Source organism: Adiantum capillus-veneris, chromosome 6 (genome assembly GCF_014529385.1).
Source record: "Adiantum capillus-veneris isolate H3 chromosome 6, ASM1452938v2, whole genome shotgun sequence".
Lineage (NCBI taxonomy): Eukaryota > Viridiplantae > Streptophyta > Polypodiopsida > Polypodiales > Pteridaceae > Adiantum > Adiantum capillus-veneris.
In genome coordinates, this window is record NC_140936.1 from 8,728,034 (window position 1) to 8,753,045 (window position 25,012).

The 25,012-nt window shown below is 43.8% G+C and overlaps 1 protein-coding gene and 1 pseudogene across 4 annotated transcripts in view; one reads left to right on the top strand and one right to left on the bottom strand.

The window, feature by feature from the left end:
* Positions 1-19,158, bottom strand: part of LOC147455111 (pentatricopeptide repeat-containing protein At3g09040, mitochondrial-like) — a 47,410-nt gene extending 28,252 nt beyond the window's left edge. Inside the window, exons 1-3 of one of the 4 annotated variants that reach the window (XR_015188316.1) lie at positions 15,458-19,158; positions 15,091-15,159; positions 13,690-15,009 (exon numbers count right to left, since the gene is read on the bottom strand). Coding sequence is in view for 1 of the 4 variants with exons in the window: in XM_086513951.1 (XP_086370077.1) it covers positions 15,981-18,842 (2,862 nt within the window). In the remaining 3 variants the exon portion in view is untranslated. Of the gene's footprint in view, positions 1-13,689; positions 15,010-15,090; positions 15,160-15,188; positions 15,344-15,439 lie in introns of those variants that run through there. The other 3 variants (XR_015188317.1, XR_015188318.1, XM_086513951.1) reach the window with 3 other exon arrangements.
* Positions 19,159-21,167: 2,009 nt separating this feature from the next.
* LOC147455112 (uncharacterized) lies at positions 21,168-22,577 on the top strand (annotated as a pseudogene).
* Positions 22,578-25,012: the final 2,435 nt, after the last annotated feature.

Genomic DNA, 25,012 nt, shown 5'->3' on the forward strand with positions numbered 1-25,012 from the left:
CAGGACATCTCAAAGTCAGTTCTAGCTGAGTGGCTCACGCCTCTCGAGCCAGTAGCACCTCGGTGGATGGGAGCCTTCACACGACTGGAGGTTCTTATTTCAGTCAGGGCCTACTCAGAGACTGTCCCAGCCCTGTTCTTCGAGCTTCAGGGTGGGGGACGATTACAGCGAGTTGCAGTAGAGGCCCCGTAGGTAGCAGAGTGCTGTTTTCAGAGAATCCGAGTTGTGGGCATCTGTGGGAGGACTTGCGTCATAGACCCTAACCCAACAGCTCTTGAGACTAGACACTGGAGGCTATGGGCTTGGGAGTGCTGTCCACTGGCACGAGTACAGTGGGATCCTGGTGAGTGGCTATGGAGGGACCCCTTCTCTTCTGCAGACCACCCAGGAGTCCCCTTCTTTCAGTACACTGTTCGGCTTGGACGTCATATACTTGCAGCACAGAGAGAGGCCCGCCCCGCTGCAGCACGTCATTGGTAGGAGGAGGGCCTCACAGTCGAGTTCTTGGCAACCTGTTGGCAGAGGCTGTGGGACTCCAGACAGCCGAGGCGCCTCACTTTGTTCCAGTGGCTGGTTGCACACAGAGCTACAGTAGTAGGGAGCTGGCTTGTGCATAGTGATCTCTCGGCCGCATGTGCAGCCTGTGACCAGTTGGTGGAGAGTCAGCGTCATTGTCTTTGGGACTGTCCCTCGGCCCAGCAGGTGTGGCTACGAGTTCTTCGGCTGATGCCTACTCTCTCCACAGCTAGACAGTACACTTGGGGGGCAGCGGCTTGGTCCACTCTCACGGGCCCGGCACTTCAGTTTGAGCTATCTTCCACCAGCAGGATGATAGTGATAAAGGGGGGGCGTCCTACACTCCAGCCTGCTACAGAGCTTACTCCACAGGAGTGGTGCAGTGAGAGAGAGGAGTGTTGGGAGCTCATCAGTGGCCTGACACTGTGGTTCATCTGGCGGGCCCGCTGTCTCCGCATTTTTGAGGCCCGCTATGTGCCGCCAGCAGAGATTGTTCGTGACTTTTGGCTAGAGCTGATCCATACTCTCAGAGGACAGCTTGAGGGACTTCAGGGCAGCTCCGACCGCATGCGGGAGCACCGCGAGGCTTTCCTTCGACTCTGGCGCCCTGGGCCTTTCTATACCATTGTCCAAGGTGTGCTCAGATGGCACTAGACCACCTGTGTGGCTCTTCCCTCCTCCCATCCCTTGATTTAGCCTCATTGTACATATGTTGTTCTTTCATTGGGAGAGTCTCCCCATCATGTTTGTTGTAGCCCTCTCTTGCAGAGGTGGTTGTAGCCCTACGGGCAGCTTTCATTAACTAATAGAAGGATTTTATTTATTTTTTTAAAGGCCTAGTACTTCTCCATATTGTTCACCTGTCTTGCTAGTACAGAAAAACGATGGCACATTCCACATGTGCATAGACTATAGATCTTTAAACAAGATCACAATCAAGAATCGATTCCCAATCCCTCGGATTGATGACATTCTTGATAAGTTACAAGGAGCAAGTGTCTTTAGTCGAATAGACTTGAAGAGCGGGTATCATCAAATCCGCATAGCTCCTCAGGATGTGCATAAGTCTTCATATAGAACAACCTTCGGGTTGTATGAATTCTTAGTGATGCCTCTTGGACTCCCTAATGCACCAGCCACATTCAACAGAATGATGGATAGAATCTTCCACTCATATAGAAGATTTACAGGAGTTGTCACAAATTGGTGCCGTGACGTGCCAATGTACACACACACCTTCCCCCCTAACGCATGGACAGTCCCGGGGAAGGACAGGCTGAATGATGACGTGGCTGCTGCGTACGGTCAACACCCGGAAATGGCGGAGGGTTGGCCGCCACATGGCAGCAGTACGGACGTCCGAGATTTACAGCGCTTTTTTGCGAAAGCTAAAAGCTGCGGCAGTTTTGCTTTTTGGCTACGCAGTCGGAGAAAGAAAGAGAGAGAGAGCTCTTTTGCTTTATTGTTAAAAGCTATTTATTTTTAGCTTTTGGAGCTTACTTTACTTTACAAGCAAGAGAGAGAAAAGGCCTTTGCTTTCTTTTTAGGCTTTTGATTTTCAGCTTTTGGGGCTCTGCTTTTAACATCCCTTGTAACCTTTAAATTGGTGGGCAGGGCCTCACAACTCAGAGCATCTAGACACAGAGTCTGAGTGTGAGCGCGTGCCCGCAATCTTGTACTTTGAATACAAATTAATACAAAAAAGAAATACCGAAAGGGGCACTAGTCTTTGGGGCCAATATCTCTAGGCACAGAACTCCGCCAGGCAATGTCGAATCAATTGTGAACTGTGAACTGTTTTGAAGTGTTTATTTGTGCTGTCGTGGTAGATTCTCGACTTGGAGTGTCCAAGTCTGTTACAGTGGTATCAGAGCACGACGATTTCTCTTCTACAGGAAATCCAATCCCTAATTTTTTTTCCGCGGCACTTATGGCTTCAAGCAAAGATCAGTCCAATCCCTCGGCATCCGGAGATGCAGGAAGGGATCACAACAAAGATTCAAGCAAGGAATATGGCCCGCCTCGGCCTACTCAGGCGGAGCGTCAAGAGATGGAGCGTCGACAATTGATCGGCGATGCAACAAAGATGATGCTTAATTTTGCGAAGGAACCGAAATTTACAAAATATATGAGCCAGACTTCTTTCGATGAGGTGCACACGCAGTCGCAAAAGACCACAAAACCACCCCGAAAACCGGCTCTCAAGAAACCTTTCTACTCCCAAGAAGTATACAGAGAAAGAATTAGAAGAGGTGGTTGATGCACGAATTGCTCAGCTTTTTGACGCGCAGAACAAAGCTAAAAAGCACGACAAAAAGCAAAAGAAAGGCACTAACTTCCAAGGTTATTTGGGTCGTCAGTCTACTTTTGAAAAGGCAAGAAAGCAGAAGAAGCGTGTTCGATTTGAAGGAGTACCCAGTTCTGCTTCTTCTTCTGCTTCTTCTGACAGTTCTTCTAGCTCATCTCACTCGAGCGAAGAAGACAGAAAAGGCAAAAAAGCGAAGCAAAAAGCAACGCTTCGGAAAGGGCAAGAGAAAGGCAAAGAAGTCTAAATCTCGTCGTGGTTGACAGTTCTACTGAGGACTCGTCTAGTTCGGACTCTGATGACAGCAGCTTTTATGCAAAGAAAAAAAAAATTTACAAAGCCAACCAGTATGACTTTCTGGGAGACAAAAGCAAGAAAGTCCGAGAGTTTAAGGAAGGTGGACAGTCAATTAAATTTGACACGTTTTCTAGTTATAGAGATGCTTCGAAGGCTTTATCTTTTGTACAGCAGTTTGACAATCGCTTTTGCGGGAGGGCGTTACTCCGAGCACTTTAAGATTCGAAGAGCTACCTCTTACTTTAAGGGGAATGCTCGAACTTGGTAGTCCACGCTTCTATTAAACAAGACTACGCCAGTTAAATGGCTGAAATTCAAGAGGCTTTTTATTTCTTCTTGGCTGACTCGAGAGTATGAACGCGACATACGAACTGATTGGAACCATGTTCGGATGACCAAGAAGGATACAGTGGACGCTTATTGCGAAAGACTCTGGAGCTCTTTTCTACCCGCCTCTTCATTCAAGAAGATCTCGTTCAAGGAACAGATTGAGCGGTTTACCTTGGGTCTTCCTACAGAGATCCGAGATCACTGCTTGGAACAAAAGTCAGCTTCCATTCAGGAGTTGATGAGTCATGCGGAACGGGGTTTTGCCATTCACTCTGGCAGTTTGACCTACCCTACCAATGAGATCATGACGCAAAGAGCCAAACAGACTTCGACAAATGAAAGTAGAAAGAGGAAGAGCAACCCAGAACAGAAAGAAAAGGATGCATGACCCAAGCTTTACTCCTCAAAAGAGGGCTCTCTACATAAAGGAGGGGAAGTGCTTTGAATGCGGGGAAATTGGGCATATCTCCGCGAAGTACCCTAAGAAGGCACCGAATGAACAGGATGAAGAAAGGCCAGAAAGTTCCAAAGCAGCTGAGGGACATGGCAAAAAAGGCAGATAAAAAGCACAATTGGTACCACATTGCGTGGGACCCGAACCAAATTAAATAAAGGAAAGTACAAACTTTGCCGTTTTCAGGGCAAAGCGAAAGATCAAGAAGCTCTTTTGAAGGCGCCAAGGCAAACTTCTTTTGAATTGGCGGCTCGAATTGGAATTATGCACGGCAGGCCGAGGCCACAGGCGGACGTAGTTCAAGTGGCACCCGGACGGGATGTTGCCATTACACCGAGCATTGGCAAACTTCGTTTGCAATGACAAGGGTGTTTAGGGCACGAATAGTTCTACATAATTTCCTTGGAAGGTTGTGACATTCTACTCGAAATCCCTTGGTACCACAAGAACAACGCCGTGGTTGACTACCGGGCCGAGAAAGCGACTTTGACAAATGAAGGGCTCAGAGATTGTACTTGATGAACTTCAGTTTCTTTACTCACTTTTTTTTGGGAGAGAACTGAACGATGGATGAAGGTCGAATATGTTTTGACATGAACAAAAGAATGCCAAGATTTTCTCCACACTCATGCCGATTGCTTTTCTGAGGGCCTGTCAGGCGAGTTGCCACCCGTTCGTCCTGAGGATCATTCCATTGATCTGATACTTGGAAGCACACCACCGAACCAGCCACCTTACCGTGTGAGCCAAGCCCAGACGAAGAGATTATGAACCAAGTGAAAGACCTCTTGGAAAAGGATCTTGTCCAGCCTAGTACTTCACCGTATTGCTCTCCAGCGTTGTTGGTTTTAAAGAAAGACGGATCTTGGAGAATGTGCCCCGATTAACAAAATCACCATCAAGAACAGATTTCCGATTCCTAGAATCGATGATATACTTGACCGACTTCAGGGATCCTCGTGCTTTAGCAGGATTGACTTGAAAAGTGGATATCATCAAATCTAAATCGCACCAGGAGATGTCTACAAGACAACCTTTCGGACGACTTTTGGGTTATTTGAGTTTTTGGTGATGCCTTTTGGCTTAACCAATGCTACTCCGACATTTAACCGAATGATGGACATTATTTTTTTCGAGAGTACAAACTATTTGTTAGCACTTTCTTTGACAATATCATTGTTTTCTCCAAGGATGAGGCAGAACATAGAGATCATTTTCTTCAAGTCTTTCAGGCATTACGAGATCACAAGTTAGTGAGTAATGCAAAGAAAAGTGAATTTTTCCTACCAGAGATACACTTTTTTGGACACATTGCGTCAGCAGCAGGAGTGCAGATGGATCCGGCCAAGATAGAGACTATCCGTGATTGGCACGATTTGAAAAATGTCCATGAAGTTGGAAGCTTCTTGGGATTGTGTTGTACTACAGGCGGTTCATCCGAAAGTTTACAGAGGTTGCTTCCCCTTTGCATATCTTGACACAGAAAGGAGTCCCTTTCTCGTGGGGACCCACAAAGGTGACTGCTTTTCACACATTGAAAGAAAAATTGACTACAGGACCAGTTTTGACTTTGCCGGATTTGCAAAAGTCATTTGAAGTATATTGTGATACTTGTGGTCGTAGTCTGGGTGCGGTCTTAATGCAAGTAGGCCATGTCATTGCTTACGAGAGCCGATTGTTCTCAAGGCCGGAATTGACAACACAGATTTATAAGAAAGAGCTTTTGGCGGCTATCCATGCTCTTATTCAGTGGCGACATTACCTACTCGGAGCCGATTTTATGGTTTTCACAGATGATGGGAGTTTACGCTACTTCTTGTCACAGAAGCAGCTATCGGAAAAGCAGATGCGGTGGGCAAACATCTTGTCACAGTTTACTTCCGGATTGTCCATGTGCAGGGATAGAAGAAATTGGCGGCAAATACTTTGTTCCAAAAGCCACTGGTTCTGGCTATTTCCGCGATACATCATAGAACTTCGAGGATATGGTCGGTCAGTACGCCACAGATACAGATTTTGCAGATGTATTCAGTTGAATGCAGAAAGGGGAGATATTAGCGGACTATTCTATTCGGGATGGCTACTTAATGAAGAAAACCATGTTGTGCGTTACACAGCCGTTGAGGGAAAAGGTTCTAACCAAATGCCACTGTCCGCCTTTTACAGGTCACCGCGGCATTGCTACCACCTTGAAAAGGGTAGAGAGATATTTATTTTGGCTGAGACTAAGGAAGGATGTGGACGAGTTTGTGCGCAGTTGCTTGGTATGCCAGAAGATCAATTTTGACAGGCATAAAGCACAGGGATTGTTACAGCCTTTACCCATACCCACCCGCCCCTGGGAAAGTATTGCAATGGATTTCATTTCTTTTTATCTCTCGAGAACACAGTGTGGGCACAATTGTTTATTGCCCAGATCTACAGATTACATGGCATGCTTGAGACGATTGTCTCCGATAGGGACCCCAGGTTTACGAGTTTGTTTTGGACGGCTATTTGGGAGAACATAGGCACGCGGTTGCAGTTCTCGTCATTGTTCCACCCGCAGACTGACGGCCATTCAAAGATTGCTAATTCAATGGTACTGGATTTGTTGAAGTCTTCTTCGTTGAATCAGAAGACTACATGGGAAAGGCTTTTACCTTTGGTGGAATATGCCTACAGAAACACGATTAACTCTTTGATGGGGAAGGTGCCATTTGAGATTACTGATTTTGCTACGAAGGTTTTACCCTTCCTTAGCACGAAAGATAAGATTTTTCTTTAAAGCTGACCAGTTCACGAGGGACTTGGTCCAGTAGGCTTTCAAGAGATCTCAGAAACAGGCAGCAGATCGACTTCGTCGTGATTTGAAATTGAAGGAGAACTATTGGGTGCTCTTACATTTTGGGAAGGCACGCCCGAGAAAGAAAAAAAAAGGGGAAAGGAGCAGCTTCTTTGAAAGCTTAGCATGAGATAGTGTGGACCTTTCCAAATTTTCCGATAAGATTAATGATGCCTCCTTTGGACCGAAGCTGCCAGAATACTTGGAGGATTCACAATGTTTTTTTCATGTGAGTCTCTTGAAGCCTTTTGAAGGCGATGTGCCTGATGATGAACACCCCGAAATGGACGAAAACGAGCAGATGCTCGTTCCAGAACAGAAATTGGCACAGAAAGAAAGAAGGTAAAGCGAAATGACGGTTCTTGCTTAAATTCAAGGCCTACTCCGCATTGGATGCGAAGCGAATGGAGGAGGAGTACCTAGCAGATACTTCTCTGAATGTGAAACTTTACCTTGAAGCATTTGGTTTAGCTTAGTCTACTCCAAATGGAACCCCGAAGCCGGAGATCTGGTGCAGTAGGTTGCACAAGAGGGGAGTTACTCCGCTCCTTTGTCAGCAGATGCCTTGACTTTTTTAATACTAGAGTCACTGATGTCTCTTTGAGCTTCAGGGATACTGAGAGCTGACAATATTCTACTGGATGACTTGAAGAAATGGAATTCCAAAATATAAATCTGATTTGTTGTTAACTTGTTTTTAAGTGCAGGAACTGATAGACGAAATGACTGCATCATTTTGGTCTGACTGATCTCGAATAGACATGGTTGCAATAGGGGTTAGTCAATCGGGCATCTATGAGGTCCTAAATGGATCTAGATGCGATTGCTAACTGCATTGCCGATAAATTATGGTCTAAGATCCGAATGAATGTTGAATGTGATTTGTCAAGTGATGTCAAGTGATGTCGTGTGACTTGACTGTCGATTGGTACATGTGTTAGATGTGTGTTCCTAGTGCGTCGATACTAACAGTCAATGTCTGCTAAGACAGTTTATGGCCTCTATCTGTTTTGCAGGCGTAATCGAGGGCGATTACAATGCTTTCAAGAGGGGGGTATATCACAAACTGGTGACGTGGCGTGCCAGTGCACATACACCTTCCTCCCTAAAGCATGGACAGTCTCGGGGAAGGACAGGTTGAATGATGACGTGGCTGCTACGTACGGTCAACACCCGAAAATGGCGGAGGGCTGGCCACATGGCAGCAGTACGGACGTCCGAGATTTACGATGCTTTTTTGCGGAAGCTAAAAGCTGCGGCAGTTTTGCTTTTTGGTTACGCATTGGGAGAAAGAAAGAGAGAGAGCTCTTCTGCTTTATTGTTAAAAGCTATTTATTTTCAACTTTTGGAGCTTGCTTTACTTTACAAGCAAGAGAGAGAAAGAGCCTTTGCTTTATTTTTACGCTTTTGATTTTCAGCTTTTGGGGCTCTGCTTTTAGCATCCCTTGTAACCTTTAAATTTGTGGGCAGGGCCTCACAACTAAGAGCATCTGGACGCAGAGTCTGAGTGTGAGCGCCTGCCCGCACTCTTGTACTTTGAACACAGATTAATACAAAAAAGAAATACCGAAAGGGGTGCAAGTCTTTGGGGCCAATATCTCTAGGCACGGAACTCCGTCAAGCCAATGTCGAATCAATTGTGAACAGTGAACTGTTTTGAAGTGTTTATTTGTGCTGTCGCGGTAGATTCTCGACTTGGAGTGTCCAAGTCTGTTACAAGAGTTTTCTTCAATGACGTCTTAATCTTCTCAGAGACGGAAGAAGAACACTATAAGCATCTCGCACTAGTGTTCGAAGAATTAAGCAAACACAAATTATTTATAATTTGTGTTTGCTTGGGCCATATAGTATCTCACAACCAAGTGAGATACTACTTGGGCCATATAGTATCTCACAACCAAGTGAGAATGGACCCTAATAAGATTCAAGCTATTGTAGAATGGCCTACTCCAACTACAGTACATAACGTACGAAGTTTTCTCGGCCTTTGTTCCAATTATCGACGTTTCATTCGAGCCTTTGCCGCCATAGCGGGTCCTCTCCATGATCCGACAAAGAAGCGAATTCCATTCCATTGGGGGCCTGGACAAAAACAAGCTTTTGAAAAGCTTAAGCATCTACTCAGTCACGAACCTGTTCTCACCGTCCCTGATCTTCGCAAACCTTTCGAGGTGTACTGCGATGCATCTGGAGATTGTGTAGGAGCAGTTTCGAACCAAGAGGGTCACGCCATAGCCTATGAAAGTCGGCGTCTTAAAGATGCAGAGTTGCATGCTTCCATTTATGAGAAAGAGCTAATGGCAGTAATTCATGCTCTTTCCATTTGGAAACATTATCTGCTAGGAGCTGATTTTATAATCAAGACAGATCATCAGAGTCTTCGCTACTTTCTCACACAGAGAAAGTTAACAGAAAAACGGATGAGATGGGCCAACTTTCTTTCAATGTTCCATTTTCAGATTTTACACACTTCTAGAACAAAGAATGCGGTTGCAGATGCTCTCTCCAGGCGTCCAAAGATCAATGCATTGACAACAATTTATCATGAGGAACTAGAATCTCTCAGTGAGATGTATCCTCAAGATCCAGACTTCGCTACAATTTGGGCAGATCTTCAAGCTGGTCACTCAAGGCCACCTTATTCCATTCGGGATAATACGCTATATCGTCAACAAGCAATATGCATAGCTCCGCCCTTACGACAAAAGGTGATGGATGAAGCACATGATTCTCCCTATGCCAGGCATCGGGGAATTGCTACTACCACTAGTGCCCTCGAAAGATATTTCTTTTGGCCAACACTCCGTGCGGACATTGCAAAATATGTACGCGAGTGTTTAGTCTGCCAAAAAGTGAAATACGACAGACAAAGTTTATGGCAAGCTTCAGGCACTCCCTGTGCCTGACACGCCATGGAAAAGTATTGCCATGGATTTTATTATGGATCTTCCTAGATCCAAGAATGGAAATGATGCAATCTGGACTATAGTAGACAGATTCAGTAAGCAAGCACATTTCCTTCCAATTAAGAAGACGATCAAAGCTGATCACATGGCTAGAATATTTCTAGCTCAGATTTTTAAACATCATGGATTGCCAAAGACTATTGTCAGTGATAGAGATCCTCGGATGACTAGTCTATTTTGGCAAGCATTGTTTGAAAACTTGGGAACTAAGCTTTATTTTTCATCAGCTTATCATTCTCAAACAGATGGTCAAAGCGAAATCGCTAATGCCACTGTTTTAGACCTCCTCAAGTGCTATGTTTCGGAAAGACAATCCGAATGGGAACAATACTTACTGTTAGTTGAGTTTGCGTATAATAATACCATACATTCCTCAATTGATAAAGCTCCCTTTGAAATTATTTATGGGAAGCCACTCTTACTTCCTATAATGATTACCAAAGAAAACATCTTTGTTGCAGATAAATTTCTGCGCACTATTGATATTGCCTATCAACAAGTAAAGCAAGCGATTCTTCGTACTCAAGAGCAACAAAAGAGAAAAGCAGACAAGCACGGAAGGAATCTCAATCTTGAAAAAGGACAATATGTCCTACTAAAGTTTGAGAAAGCTAGATTGAAAAAGCGGGTTGGAAAAGGGAAAGTTGTTAAACTTTCCCGTAGATTTTACAACCCTTTCAAGATTACAGATAAAGTCAATGACGTTACTTTTAGATTATATTTGCCTTCTCATTAGCGCATCCATAATGCTTTTCATGTAAGTCTCCTCCGACCATATGTTGGACCTCCTCCAGTGACGCCAATACAAGAAGATCCTCCAGAAGTCGAAAAGACTGAGAAAATCCAACTTGAATAGATAATACACTACTTTGAGAGACAACTAAAGTCCGGGAGCCTACATCGAAAGTATTTAGTCAAGTTCAAGAATTACACCCCTTTAGATGCAAAGTGGATGACTGAGTCCGATCTCAAGGACTACCCAGACATCTTGCACAGTTATGTTGACGCTCTACAGTTGAGATTAATTGTTTAAAACCAAGAGGGATGTAACTATGTCAGATTTTATAAATAATTAATTTATTTACGAGAAAGAATTATATAATTAGTTGTGTGCACATCAGAATAGATCTAGCCGTTCTGGGGTCTCAGGTGCGCCCAAGTTTGGGCATGAGCACCTCAGGGAGACCCTAGCAGAAAATACCCTGAAGCCCTAGTGATTGGGAAATCGTGTCTTCAATGAAGGGGTGGATAGTTGTCACGTGACAAATCTAACCCTATGTGCACGTGGACAAGCTACAGCATGACCAGGGTTCAGTTCAGTCAGTCTAGAATAGGAAGTGATCTGGCACTTTTGTGAGTCTAATCGCAGACCGTGCATGTCCAAGCACTTTTGTGAGAAGGCACCTGCGTTTTCAGCACGTCGTCATCGTACAGTCGTTATCGACATAGAGTCAGAATTTGGCAGATAAAGATTTGCAGATTTCAACCATTAGCATTTCCAGATTTCAGCCCGTCTCGTCGTGGTCCTCATCGTCGACAAGTCCAAGGATTGTAGAGATTTGTGCAATCAATAGTAAACCGCTCTTGCCATAAAGAGTGGGGCCTTTGGAGGAGGGTTTGACAAGATTCTGGTGTCATCTTTTTCTCTCTCTATCTCTCAGTCTTAGCACCTTCATTCACAGTGTTCATCACTTCGTTTATGTCCATTGCACTCTCTCACTAAAGGAACGGAAGGCTCTCCCTTCCGTAAGTAAAAGGGACCCTTGAGCGCAGTTCGGAGCACTCATCTTGAGCAAAGTTCAACATTCACTTCCGCTGCACCTTACAATGGTATCCTCAGATTTCAAGCTAAGACAATTACGCGCGTCGGTGCAAGCACAGGAATGTGATGGGGTCCTTAGAACAACAATAACCCTAAGGCCTGAATTATTTTTACGGCCTTAGGATAAGTCAATTAAATTATTTTAAATGGTTTGTGCTGGACAAGTGCGAACAGGTAATGCCAGAGCAGTGTCGGTACGGCATTGTACTGGGGAACAGCTAACATTTCATTAGTAGCATCTGTGTCTGCAGTTGTGAGTTAATTTGCACATTTCATTAATAGCCTAGGGACTTTTAAATGTGAAAGTTCAATGGTTTTAAAGTAATTAATTAAGTGTGCCACTTGGCACACTTACCAATACTAAGAGGCTCTCTCACTCTATCTCACCCTCTCTTCCTAGCGCCCCCTCTTCTTGCTGGCTTGATAAGAGCACCCCCTCCCCCATTTCTCAATGTTGGCTGTGCTCCTATCCCCCTATTGTGAGTATGCTCTACTCATTGGAGCCCTCCATGGAAGCTTGAGAGCAGCCCCTTGCGACATATGTGGTGGCCCCGTGCTCCCATTCTAGAACAAGGGTTCTCGTAGCCATAGCCAGCTTTTGGTGAAGTTTCATTGCGAGAAGTTGCAGCGGGAACTCTCTTCGTAGAGTGTGGTGGCTGTAAATTCTCTGTTTTCAGCCCTTAATCGTCTCTTTTAGGGTGAATTTCAGCAAACTACACATAGAATCTACTTCTTCTCTACCTACACTATGCATACACAAAGTTTGGTGCGATTCCATCGCGAAAAAGGTCTCTATTTCGGCATTGGAAGGTGCTCAGGTAACATTTTCAGGTTATGTGCACAAAATTACAGGAAGCATGTGTGCGTGCATTTTGCATGTTACTCCCTTGTTTTTATTGCAGGAATGATTATGCATAAAGGGACACAGTTAGCGGAAGGTAGACTCTCGTTTTCGAGAGCTTCCATTGAGTTTTGTGGAAGATAGACTCTGGTTTTCGAGAGCTTCCCAAAATCTTATAGCAGAGGGAAAATCCTCTCAGTATTCAGAGAGTAGCTTTCGCACTCTCTCAGTTAGAAGCAGAAAAAAAAGAATATAGGACGGGCTATTGCCCCGTTCCTGTGCTTGTAAAGATTCTCCCTTAGTAATAAAGATAATCTCTTTAAGGGGGGGGGGGGGGGACCAGCCCATCTTCTAGTCCCCAATTAAGTGTCAAGCTTTTCTCTCTCTCTCTCTCTCTCTCTCTCTCTCTCTCTCTCTCTCTCTCTCTCTCTCTCTCTCTCTAGTATTTGAAGTACAATTAAAAGTCAGTTTACGCTTCCGTACTTTTGTGACAGTGTAATAGGCTCAAACAAGAATCTAAAGAAGCATTATATGGTTTACTCTTTCTTTTAAAAAATTTGGAAGGATTGATATCAAGTTTTCTCTTTTTCAATTAAAACTAGTGAAAAACTTCTAAAGAAGAAGCTAACCAAATCAAACTCACATTCAAGTAAAGCGTCTTTGTAACAAAAGTACGGCCTTCTACAAAAAAAATATTTGGAAAAAATCAATTCAATTGTATCTCTAGAGTAGGAGGTACCAGCTGGTTTTTATTCATAAAATAATGAGCATCTTGGACAAATCCTCTAGAATCGGGGAGGGAGGGGGAGTTGAGCTGGCTTGTCTTTCTCTCTCTTTCTATTGCGGGGCAACCCACCTGACTTATCTCCCTCTCTCCCCTCCCTATTGCGGGCAGCCTCTCTCTCTCTCTCTCTCTCACACCTCGCTACGGCGGGGGGGGGGTTACTGTGGAGGGCTGCAGAATGCTACGGAGGAGATGGAGGGTTGTAGGCGATGGAGCATTGCAAATGGCTACAGAAGGGCTGTAGGCAATGGAGGGTCTTGCAAGTCGAGGGAGGAGCGGGAGAGAGCTATAGGCGATGGAGGGCCGCTGGCGACTACAGAAGGGTTGTAGGCTTTGGAGGGTTCTGCAGGTCGACGAGGGCCATGCAAACAGAGGCGAAAGGGAGGAGAGCAGCACCGAGGCGAATGAAAGTGAGAAAGGGGGAGAGAGAGAATATTCCTGACTAAGGGATTTTATTTAATGTGAGCCAGTATGTCTGAACGATTCTGAACGATAATCTCATAAATGAAATGCGAGGTTATTAAAAGTATGTGTAAATGGCTTTGAGTGCAATGCAAGACAAGCATTAGAAGTGTTTTTTTTTTTTTAATTGTATTCAAATAATATAGGTTACATATTACATGAGAAGCCATAATCATGCTTTGTATTTGTGTAAAGCATCTATAGGTTACACATTACAAGGGAAACCCATAGATAAATCTTGCATTTGTCTAAAGCATAGACCAAAAACTCCCATATATCCTCATCCAATTTCAGCCCATCATCGACATCAGCGATAGCAAATCAGCCCATAGCCTCGTCGTCATTGCTGATCACGGCCGGAATCCCTAGCGTTTTTGCATTTCAGCCCTTAGCCTTGCAAAACCAAGCATCTCCAGCAAGATCCCATCAGCATCTAGTACCATTGTATCTACATTTTGTGCAATCTAAAGCAATAGAGAGGGGGGTTTGGGACCCCATCTGGTGTCAGTCTTCTCTCTCTCTCTCTCTATCTCTCACAGAACCTTCATTCACAATATCATTCTCTCTTTTTTCTTCCTAGTCTATTGCACAACTCTCATGAAGTAAAAGGAAGTCTCTCATTAAAAGGAACCTTGAGTACGCACTAAGCACACACCATCAATCACTTCCGCTGCACATAACACCTTTGTTTCCAGGAGAGGAAGCCCAAAATTAGCGCCCTTTCTTTGACGAAGGATGTGCCTATATCTGCCTTCTTTGTCCCCATCCTTCGTGCTCTGGTATGTCCTGAGCTCCTAAACTTCCTTATCCACATTTCACGGTATTCAATACCAGATACGCATACATGCATGGATTATTATCCTCCTCGTTTGTTTTTCCTCCAAAGTCATGCTAATGATAGTTGGGGTGGGCATAGGCTCCTTGGTCTTCTCTTTCTTGGCCACTTCAATCCACATCTTGGCCTCCTCTCTTGCCGGTTGAGGTTCTACTTGACAGCTTTGACCAATCCATCCTTCTTCGCATAGAGCTTCTTCTCAATGCTCCCTACGATCTCCTTGGTGATCTCTTCTTTGATGGCTTCCTAATTGATGATTATCTCCCTCTCTTCTTTTGTCATAACGGTAGCAATAGTTCGAGAAGAAAGATTCTCTCTTGGAGACTTCCTGTCTCTTCTTTCCATCGTCTCTCCCTCTCCTCATGCTCGCAAAGAAAAACTATTTTCGCATTTCTCCATCTCCTTCCGCCGAGCTTTCATTTCTATCTCCAACGTCAAATGCGCTTGTTTTGAGCGCGAATTTTGCCTTGCTAGCCATGGGGAAGACATTCTCCTTTCCTGGTCTCTGGAGAGAGAGAGAGAGAGAGAGAGAGAGAGAGAGAGAGACGTCTCTCACAAGCCCACATCTTCAAGCTGGAAAAACTATGTCCTGGTCATGTAAAGATTATCTTTTGTGCAATATAATTACTACATTAAAAAAAGAAACTCACATACCTCTGCAAGTAACCCTCCTAATTCATCAAAGCCACCTACTTCAGTCGAAGAAAGCTATGCGCACCATTGCTGTCCAACAAAGCAAAAAAAAAAAAAGTTGTAGAAACAATTAACTTGGTACATTTTTTGTTTTTTTTTTTTTTTTAATTTTAAAGCCCCAGGAGTAAAGGGCCAGCATGGCAATATGAAACAACACCCACACGTGTCTAGTTAAGAAAAGAGCAGTATTGATTGCACACACACACATAGATACCTGCATAAGACCAGAAAAAGTCTGAACTGACAAACTAAAACAGGGGCTAAAACACTCGCCAAAATCATTGGAAGTGAAAAGTAACACGCATACACATCATCAGAAACCACTCACCCCTTGCCTTTGGAGATGTCGCCATTGAACTGAAGGAGAAAAACCTCTCTGCATCTGATTGGACATTTACAGCCTTCATCGTCCACTGTACGGTCTCCATGCCTTTGTAGAGAATGTGGTGGTTACCATTGACACAAACTTTTATTCCCATGACGGCCGAGCAACTGAGCCAGTTTGTTGCATCTAATATGAATAGGTTGCACCCATACTGTTGTACCTACCTTCCTGCCACTCTATATAAAACCTGATACAAATTTCTGGTGGGACCCACAAACCCCTTCCTGCCTTCGAGAGATGCCCTTGGCATCATCCGTTTCTCCCCTCCTCTCGCAGCATCTCAACTTTGGCCTGTCCATGCTGTTTATAGATCTGCAATTCTCACCAGTTCTCCTCAGCATGCTGATAAACATTGGGTTTTCCTTCCAAACGCAAGGCATTGTGTAGACAATTCAACATAGGCGGCTATACAAAGCTCCAACAAAGTTCTCTTTCAATGAAACTTAGGATGCAATCACCTTGACAATTAGCAAGATTGTGCCATACATGCAAGTTGTCTTGTTGCGTCTTCCTTCCTTATTTTTCCCTGCAAATTTGCTTCTGAGAACACCTTTGCAAGAAAGAGAAAGGCACCTGCATCCTTGTCATCAATCTGCACTGCTTGCTCAAATGCCTCCCTCCCAAGCTCCATGTCACCCCATGTTTGGCAAGCATTCATAACAGTATGCCACACCACTGGATTAGGATGAAACGGCATTTCTCTAATTATGGTGCAAGCCTTTTGCACTTGACCTGAGCGAGCAAATAGATCAGCCATACAATTGTAATGTTCTATACTCTGCACCATGCAATAACAATCCCTCATGGCTCCAAAGATAGTCACACCATCTTCCACTACTCCCGCATGACTACAAGCATTCAAAACACTAAGAAATGTCGACGTGTTTGGATCCATCATGTCATCCACCATTCTATCAAAGAGACAAAAAACAGACTCACTTGTCCCCAAGTGTGCATGTCCAGTAATCAGCGTATTCCAGGAAACAGCATCTTGGACCGACAGAACCTCAAAAACTTCATGAGCTTTTGAAAGCATGCCACACTTTGCATACAAATCAACCAGAGAGTTGCCAACAAGGTCACATTCCAGCAAATCTTTCCTCATGATCTCTGCATGCAAGGTTTGGCCCTTGTCCGTGAGTCCCATGTTTCCACAGGCCCTCAAGCTGGAGACAAATGTAACCGAGTTTGGAAAAATGCCACTCTGTTCCATCTTTTCGTAGTACTGCAGTGCTTCTTCATGTTGCTCATGATTGACACAACCTGCTATAAGTGTCGTCCACGATACTACATCTCGAGCCGGAAGTTTGTCGAAAACTTCCTTTGCCTTTGAAAGTAAACCACAATTAACATACATGTCAACCAGTGCATTGCCAACAATCAAATCTCCTTCTAACAGCCCCATTTTGTCAATCTCATAATGAATTTCTTGTCCTTTAGCTCTAGCTCCTGCACTTCCACAAGCATTCAAGCTGCATGAGAAAGTAATAGCATCTGGGGAAATCCCCTCTCGTTGCATCTGCTCAAAAAGGCCCAAAGCCTCTTCAGCAGACCCATCTTTGGTATAACCGCCAATTAGTGCATTCCAGGAGACCACATCTCGAGTAGGAAGATTCAAAAAAGTTTCGTGTGCTCTTCGAAGAAGGCCACACTTTGCATACATATCAACCAGAGCATTTCCTACAAGAAGATCGCTTTCCAAGCCTTTCCGTGCAATTTCCACATGTATGTCAAACCCCTTATCTGTAGCTCCTAAGCTGCCACAAGATTTCAGGCAACAAGCATAAGTGGCACTGTTTGCGAAAACACCTTCTAGTTGCATCCAATTGAAGTGCTCCAAAGATTCCTTATCAAACCCATGTTTGGCATAACCACCAATTAATGCAGTCCATGAAACCACATTATGTGTGGGAAGTCTGTTGAAGACTTCTTGTGCCTCACACAGCAAGCCAATGTCAGCATACATATCCACCAAGGAACTTCCGACAAAAATATCTTCATCCATTTCCTTCTTAACTATCTCAATATGTAGTCGATAGCCTTTATCAATGGCTTTGATATCTCCACAAGCTTTTAAGCTGCTAGCATATGTAACAGTGGTAGGTGAGAGACTCTCAAGTTGCATCTGCTCAACACAATCAAGCGCTCGTTGACTAAAGCCATGCTTGACATAGCCTGCAATAAGAGCATTCCAACAGACTGCATTCCGGTTCACAAGCTTCAAGAGCACTTCTTGTGCTCGTGGAAGCATGCCCCAATCGGCATACATATCAATTAGAGCACTCCCAACAGAAACGTCATCTTGAAGTCCTGTTCTGGCAATATCACCATGTAATTCAATGCCAATCTCTATGTCACCTACAACTCCAGATGCTTTCACACTGCAAACAAATGTAATGGCATTAGGGATGATACCTTTCAGTTGCATCTCCTTGAAACACGTCAAAGCTTCATGATGGAGCCCATGTTTTATATATCCTCCGAGCAAAGCATTCCATGCAGCAACCTGTTGAGTGGACAGCTTGTCAAGGGCTTCCTCTGCAATCAAAAGCAAGCCACAACTTGCATACATATCCACCAGCGCACTGCCGACATGGGGATCACTTTCCAGCTCTAGTCTTGCAATCTCCGCATGCAATTCTCCACCTCTCTCTGCATTACCAATGCCTGCACAAGCTTTCAAACCACAAACAAGAGTGGAAATACTAGGTGTGTTGCCCTCCGATAGCATTTGCTTGAAGCAAAGAAGGGCCTCTTCCCAATGCCCCACTCTGGTGTATCCTGCAATGAGGACATTCCATGCTACCACATCCCGATTCACGAGCTTGTCAAATGTTTCTTGAGCTTTTGTCAAGGAGTTACATTTGGCATACATGTCAACCAAGCTGCTGCTCACAAGAAGGTGTTCTTCTAACCCTCTTCTGGCTACTTCAGCATGCAATATAGAACCTGTGCTCACATCTTTAAGCTGAGCACAGGCCTTCAGCAAGCCCAGGATGCTGCATTCATCCGGATACAGCAACATTTCTTGCATTTCCTGATATAGAATGAGGGCATGCTGCAACTCCCTACGATTTACATAGCCAAATATGAGAGAATTCCATGACAATGAAGTCCTGCATGTGAGTTCGTTAAAAACCCAAACTGCTCCATCAAAATGTTCAGTTGCAACCATCAGGGAGACAAGATAATTTCCAAGAGAAGAATGCGCATGGAGCCCAATTTTGCACATGCAAGCATGTAGTGAAACACTAGAAGCTGGGACTTTGTCGTACCTGCGGGCGCGCAAGATGCATCTCAAGTGATGCACAGAAGGGACCGAAGGCATGTAATCATCCTCATTTCAATTCTGCATCATTCACTAAAAAATATATGAGTGATTTCCGCCCAAACGCATCTGCTACTCCATCTAATTTTCTGTTGCTTTATTATGAAAAGTGAGACTGCAACATAGTCCAGCATAGTCATACACGTCAACCAGGCTGCTGCTGACGCCGAAGAGAAGGCACGACATGCAAGTTCTGCAGCCGCCAAGCCTGAAACTCTAAAGGCACAATGCCATTTGTAAATGGGCCGTCCATTATACGGCCAAAATACAGCAGCCCAATTTTCGAACGGAAAGAAACCTCAAGGTGAGAGGGAGAAATCACACTACTCGATGTCCCTCTTTACATAGGAAATTTAGTTTGTGTGGAGTATGGAGTACCCAATCACATAAAGTCATAAATTATAAGGAAAATAACCGAAATACCCCTCTAATTTGTGGAAATTCCCAAAATACCCTTCAAATTTCAAAAATTCCTAGTATACCCCTCATATTTTGTCAAAATTTCCCAAAATGCCCTTCAAATTTTCCAAAATTCCCAAAATACCCCTGGTTGTGAGAGTAAATTTATCCAAAAATTAAACAATTTGTAGCTTTTCATAAGAAGACTGATTGTCTATGAATACAAGATACTAAAACTAGAATTTGTAGGCTTCGGAGATGAATTGCTTCATTATTTTTAGACATAATTGTCTTTCTTTGGGAGTTAATTTGTGACAAAGTACATGCTAAGCACTAAAAAACGGATATACATTGTCAAAAAAGAATAAAGATTAGGAAATCGTGAACAATCCAACTAAAATAGATACAAAGGTTTTTTGGGAATTTTTGAAATTTGAGGAGTATTTTGGTAATTTTCCCTAAATTATAAAGAATCAAACATGATACGGTGCCAGGGAATTGGGCAACGCAGCAGTGAGAGAGAAGGAAAAGGGGATAAGGCCACGTGGAAGCAAGACCTTTGTTTCCTTTTTCATCTCTCTCTCTCTCTCTCTCTCTCTCTCTCTCTCTCTCTCTCTCTCTCTCTCTCTCTCTCTCTCTCAGAGTACGTGATGCAAGAGGGAGGAGAGGATGGCAGGATTGGTAAGGCCAAGGGCATGAGGAGAGGCGCCCAAGGGCAAAGGGCCATAGATAGTACGATGGTGGGCAGAGAGCCAGCCAACGGAGGCGCCATAGCCGGAGAGTGGGGCACAATAAGGGGCTGTAGTGAGAGGAGGGGGAATATTCTCAAGTTTTGAGGTGTTTTTATTTAAACACAACCAATAGGAGCCAGTATGTCCCTACGATTTTTGGAAATGATTGTGAAGGCGAGAATCTAGAATGATGTTGGGGGCGCAGATGAGGGAAATTAAGTAACGCTGCATGAGAGCCGAATTTGGTAACGTTGCATGAAAGCCGAGAAGTGGTTGTGCGACTGCCCCTACCACTGCATAGGAGTCGAGATGTGTACATAATAGACGCTCGTTGTAGCTGCAGGGCAAGCTTCCAGGGCGCAAGGTGAAGGCAACTGGCAGCGCTTGAAGGTTCTCTCTCTCTCTCTCTCTCTCTCTCTCTCTCTCTCTCTCTCTCTCTCTCTCTCTCTCTCTCTCTCTCTCTCTCTCTCTCTCTCTCTCTCACACACACACACACACACACACACACACACACACACACACACACACACACACACAGCATTCACTATCGCTAAGGCAGGCCGGAGCATGAAAAAGGCAGGGCTAGAAAAATGGGTTGGTGCGGCAGGGCAGACTTTTCTCTCTGTGTTGCAGACTTTTCTGACATGTAGCTTTCCCAAGTTTTGACAAAAACTTTAAAATGGGCATAGGCTAATTTGTCAGGGATAGTGTAATTTATATTTCGTAAAGAGCATGGTTTGTGAGCCAGAGAGATTATGTGCAAAAGAGGGATTATGTGCAAAAAAGGCAGCAGAAAAGACAGGTCATAGAACATTTGGAGCTAATGTTTTTTCACAAACGTATCCATTGTTTGCTTTTCTTAGAGGGAGCAAGCATACGCGGTCGAGTTTCCATTGCTTTGTGGCAGTGGCCTCGTTGAAGAATACTGGGAGAGGCGCGGCCAATAGCGCGAGCGAAGAAGGCATCTCCAATAAGAAGAGGGGGTGTCCTCGAATGACTGCAGAGGAGAGGTTCGCAAAGGAGTCAAAGAAGCCAAAAAAGGTAATGGAGGCGAGTACGTGTCACAATCTCCGTGCGAGGGGAGGACATAGATGTATGGTTGCTTCCACACGTGGACGAATTCTTGCAGAAGGAAACATTAGCGTGAATGTGCGTCGTGGAAACAGGAGGCAGTGTGTTCCATCTGCATTTTCAGATGGTGGTTCGTATGTTGTCGTCGTCTCTTATTGCCATCAACAAGAAGTTGAATTCATACTTGGGTTGGGACAAGGAAGGCCCGCCAGCTGCGAACATCCTGTGCAGAGCTCTTAAGCAAAAAAATATGCATACCTTCCAAGGGTGGTAGGCTACTGCATGAAGGACGAAGGGGAGGCACACTTTCAGAAGTTGACACACAATGTCAATGTTGACGACATCAACAAGGGTGTAGAGTTGTACACCCTTTATGGTGTAGACGATCTCAAGAACAGGGTATGTCTAACACCGAACAATATTTTCGACCGCGCCGCAATGTATTGGAAGTTCAAAATGTGGCACCCTCTAGGGAATGATTTCTTGTCCACCTTGCACATCATGGTGCGGAGCGGAAAAGACTACCCTTCATCATTGTGGATCATTCCTTACCAAGGCCGACGAATGTACGTGAAGAAGATCAAAGCGATGTGGCACTACATGGCTTTTCCTTCAACCGTGACTTACAAGGACATAGTGAGCATTTTTGTAGCCGATGACTTGTACCCCAAAACCAAGAATCGATTGGTTTAGGTCCCGATGGGATGCTATAGAAAGGTTAGCCTCATATTATTTTGCTTTATTTCCATGCGTTCATTGCTTTAGGTACTTGTCACTGTCTATGAATAGCAAGGAGCTTACCGATACGACTGCGTTTCAAGCGACCAATGTCGACGATCAAAAAGCCAATGTTATCATCATTCATGACAGTGATGATGACGATGAGGGCCCACAGATAGGCGATGATTTCATGCCTCTCGTGCATCGTACAGAGGCAATTCTTGTTGCATCTTGAAGGTTTTCAATTCATGACTATTTCTTTTTCTTGAACCTCATGTTTTTGGCATTGGAGTCTAACTTGTTGGGTTCTTTCTTGTTTATGCAGACCTTAATGGAGGAGGGGGGTCGTTTGAATGTTGTTGAGGCCACTGACACGCAAGACACATTGGAGGGAGTGGAGGAAGGCCTTGTCGAAAGATTCCAGGAAATCCTACTCCAGATTTGGACTGAGGTCCATGGCCATGATAATGGCCCCCTTAAGTCCTTCATAAAAGAGTTTGTAGAGACAATAAAAAATGTAGTTCAAGATTGTCAAATAAGTGTAGCGGATATCCACGTAGCTCAACTAGAGGAGCAAATATTGTCATTATGCAAGGAGGTTTCATCTTTAAAAGTGCAACTGAATAAACTGAATGCACTTGTAATAAGACTCAACAACGTAATCGGACGTTTCCATTATGAATTTAATATGATTGCTCTTCATTCCCTCTCAATCTCTAGTCTTTATTTCTTGAAATTGTCGTTTGTGTTTACTGTCATTATACGTCAATTTGAATTTGTGCGTTACGAGTTTTTACAAGTTGTTGTTTATTAGATCCACCAAGATTCCTTGGCATCTTGAAAGAAATTAATTTATTTTGAAGTCCACCTGTATGTACGTGGAGTATGTCGGACCCATTTCAGAAAACAACCTATTTGTGGGAATCTACAATAGATTCCGTTTTTTATTGACGAGGGAAAAGAAGTAGACAGGGTGGTGATGAGCAGCAGCCGAAGGTCCCCGTTTGTCAACAACGAGAGCAAGACGATGGCTTGCGAGCTGGGGGGAGGGGGGTTGCATACACTTTTTTTAAAATCAAGGGCAAGGTATGCAACAAGACAAGCATTCGGATGAGGTGGTTAGCGCAGAGGACTTCCTTCTCATGCATTTGAGTTCGACCCAGGTTGTGGCTGACGGTTTTGTTGCCTGGTACGTTGCTGCAAGTAGATGTAGGATAGAATCTTGGAAGATTCTATCCAATAAAATATGCAAGTTGTGGAGTAGGGGGTACCAGCTGGGATTAAACATAAAAAGAAGGGAATCGAATTAGATTCGGAGAGAAATCGAAGCCTGCAAACGTCATACAAGCTGGGGGGAAAGGTCAGCATATGTTGCGCCAACTCCATGTGGAGAAAAGATTGGTAGAGGTGGGGAAAAGTTGTAGGTTGACGCTTTAGTGCATGTGGTTAAGTGGGTGATTTACTGGCTGCAATATTCCTATGGGTCAAGGCTCGAACCCATCCTCAACCGTTTTATAGGGTAAGCAAAACGATAAGGTTTGATCCTTAGTAGGAAGGGATGGGATTTGAAGGAATCTCATGAAGAAATGAATATAATATCACAAGTACCAGTACACAGCATTAGGGAGTAGGGGGTACCCGGCTGGGAAAAATGATAAAGAAATCGAATAAAGCGAGATCCAATGCCGGGCGTTCGACAAAGCACTACACTATTATCTAAGAAGCCTTGCGGCAACTTCTCTTTGTGGATTTACTTACCCTTCACCAATAGAACCCATGTCACGGGAACCGAATAAACAGCAAAACAGAGGAAGAGATCTTTGTATTGATGGATTTTTTTAGAGTTTGATACAACAAAGGAGCAAAATATATGGGCGCACTCCGTTGTACGGAGCTCGAACCTCTCGACCACCCCTGAGCTTCAGTTCGCTTGCATGTAGTGTCTCACTCGCACTCGCACTCTCACTCTCACTCTCACTCGCACTCGCAGAAGGAGAGATCGGTGAATGATCCCCAAACGCACCACCCGTCGTGCTTTTATCCTTCTTTTCCTCGAAAAGCCTGTACGATTTTCGCACCAAGTATACCTGCGAGAATAATATAAGAACGTGATCGCTAAGCAATCCGTAAAGGTTAGATTTCTATCATGACACTTTGCACAGATCTTGTTTCACACATTGATTTCTGCATCGCCTACAAAATAGCCAAAAGAACATACTCGTGCAACCAATTCAACATGATAATCAAAGTAAAAAACATAATTATATACCTTCATAATCTCAATTGCCATACTCTACCATGAAGAAACAATCCACTTCTTGGTTGCTAGCAGGGAGAACTGTATGATGTTGTATGTCTGTCTGTCCCTGTGTATACTACACTGCTACTACCTTCTGTTTGTTTTCATCATAACTTCTACAACCAAACTCAGAACAAAGCAATCCAGGTACTCAAAACGACGGGAATAGGTTTGGTCTACAAGGTAGCGTGGACAGAATTGCGAAAAACCTCTCCGTTTGGTTAAAAACGCACTTTTAGGTCGCGACTCATAAAACCTCTATTTTTGGATCTCCACTACTTTTACAACTTATTTTAAGCCTACCCATGCATTTTAAGATAAAACACATAAATATAAAACATTGATATTAATAAAAATCTCAATTTTACTGTTCATAGACAGACTATCTGTTATTCATTAATCTTTATCAAATCCGTCTTTAGTGTATTATTTTAAAAAAAGAATATATGTTCTCTCTTAATATCTCAACTCATTCGTATAAGCTCTATTTAATAGACTATTCAACAATCTTTCAAATCATGCTAACGAAAGATATGTCCTGCTACATTCTTTTTGACTTTAAGAACTTCAAAGACTAGTCCTATTACATTCTCCCCTTATCAAAATTAACTCTGTCCTTAGAGTTGGTCTAAAGAGAGGAAAATTCTCTTTGCAAAACACTAAGATCAACCCATGATGCATCCTCTACTGGATAGTTCTGCCACTTAACCAAAACTTCCACAATGTCTCTATTTCTCAGATGTTTAAAACACCTATCTAGTACTAAGTCTGGTTCTACAGTCAATGGTCCGTCATCTTTCAACTTAGAGTTGTCCTCTAAAACATGATGCACATTAGGAACATATTTTTTCAATAAACTCACATAGAATACATGATGCACTTTAACATGAGAAGGAAATTCCAATTTGTAAGCTAATGAACCAATGCGCTTCAAAATTTTAAATGGACCA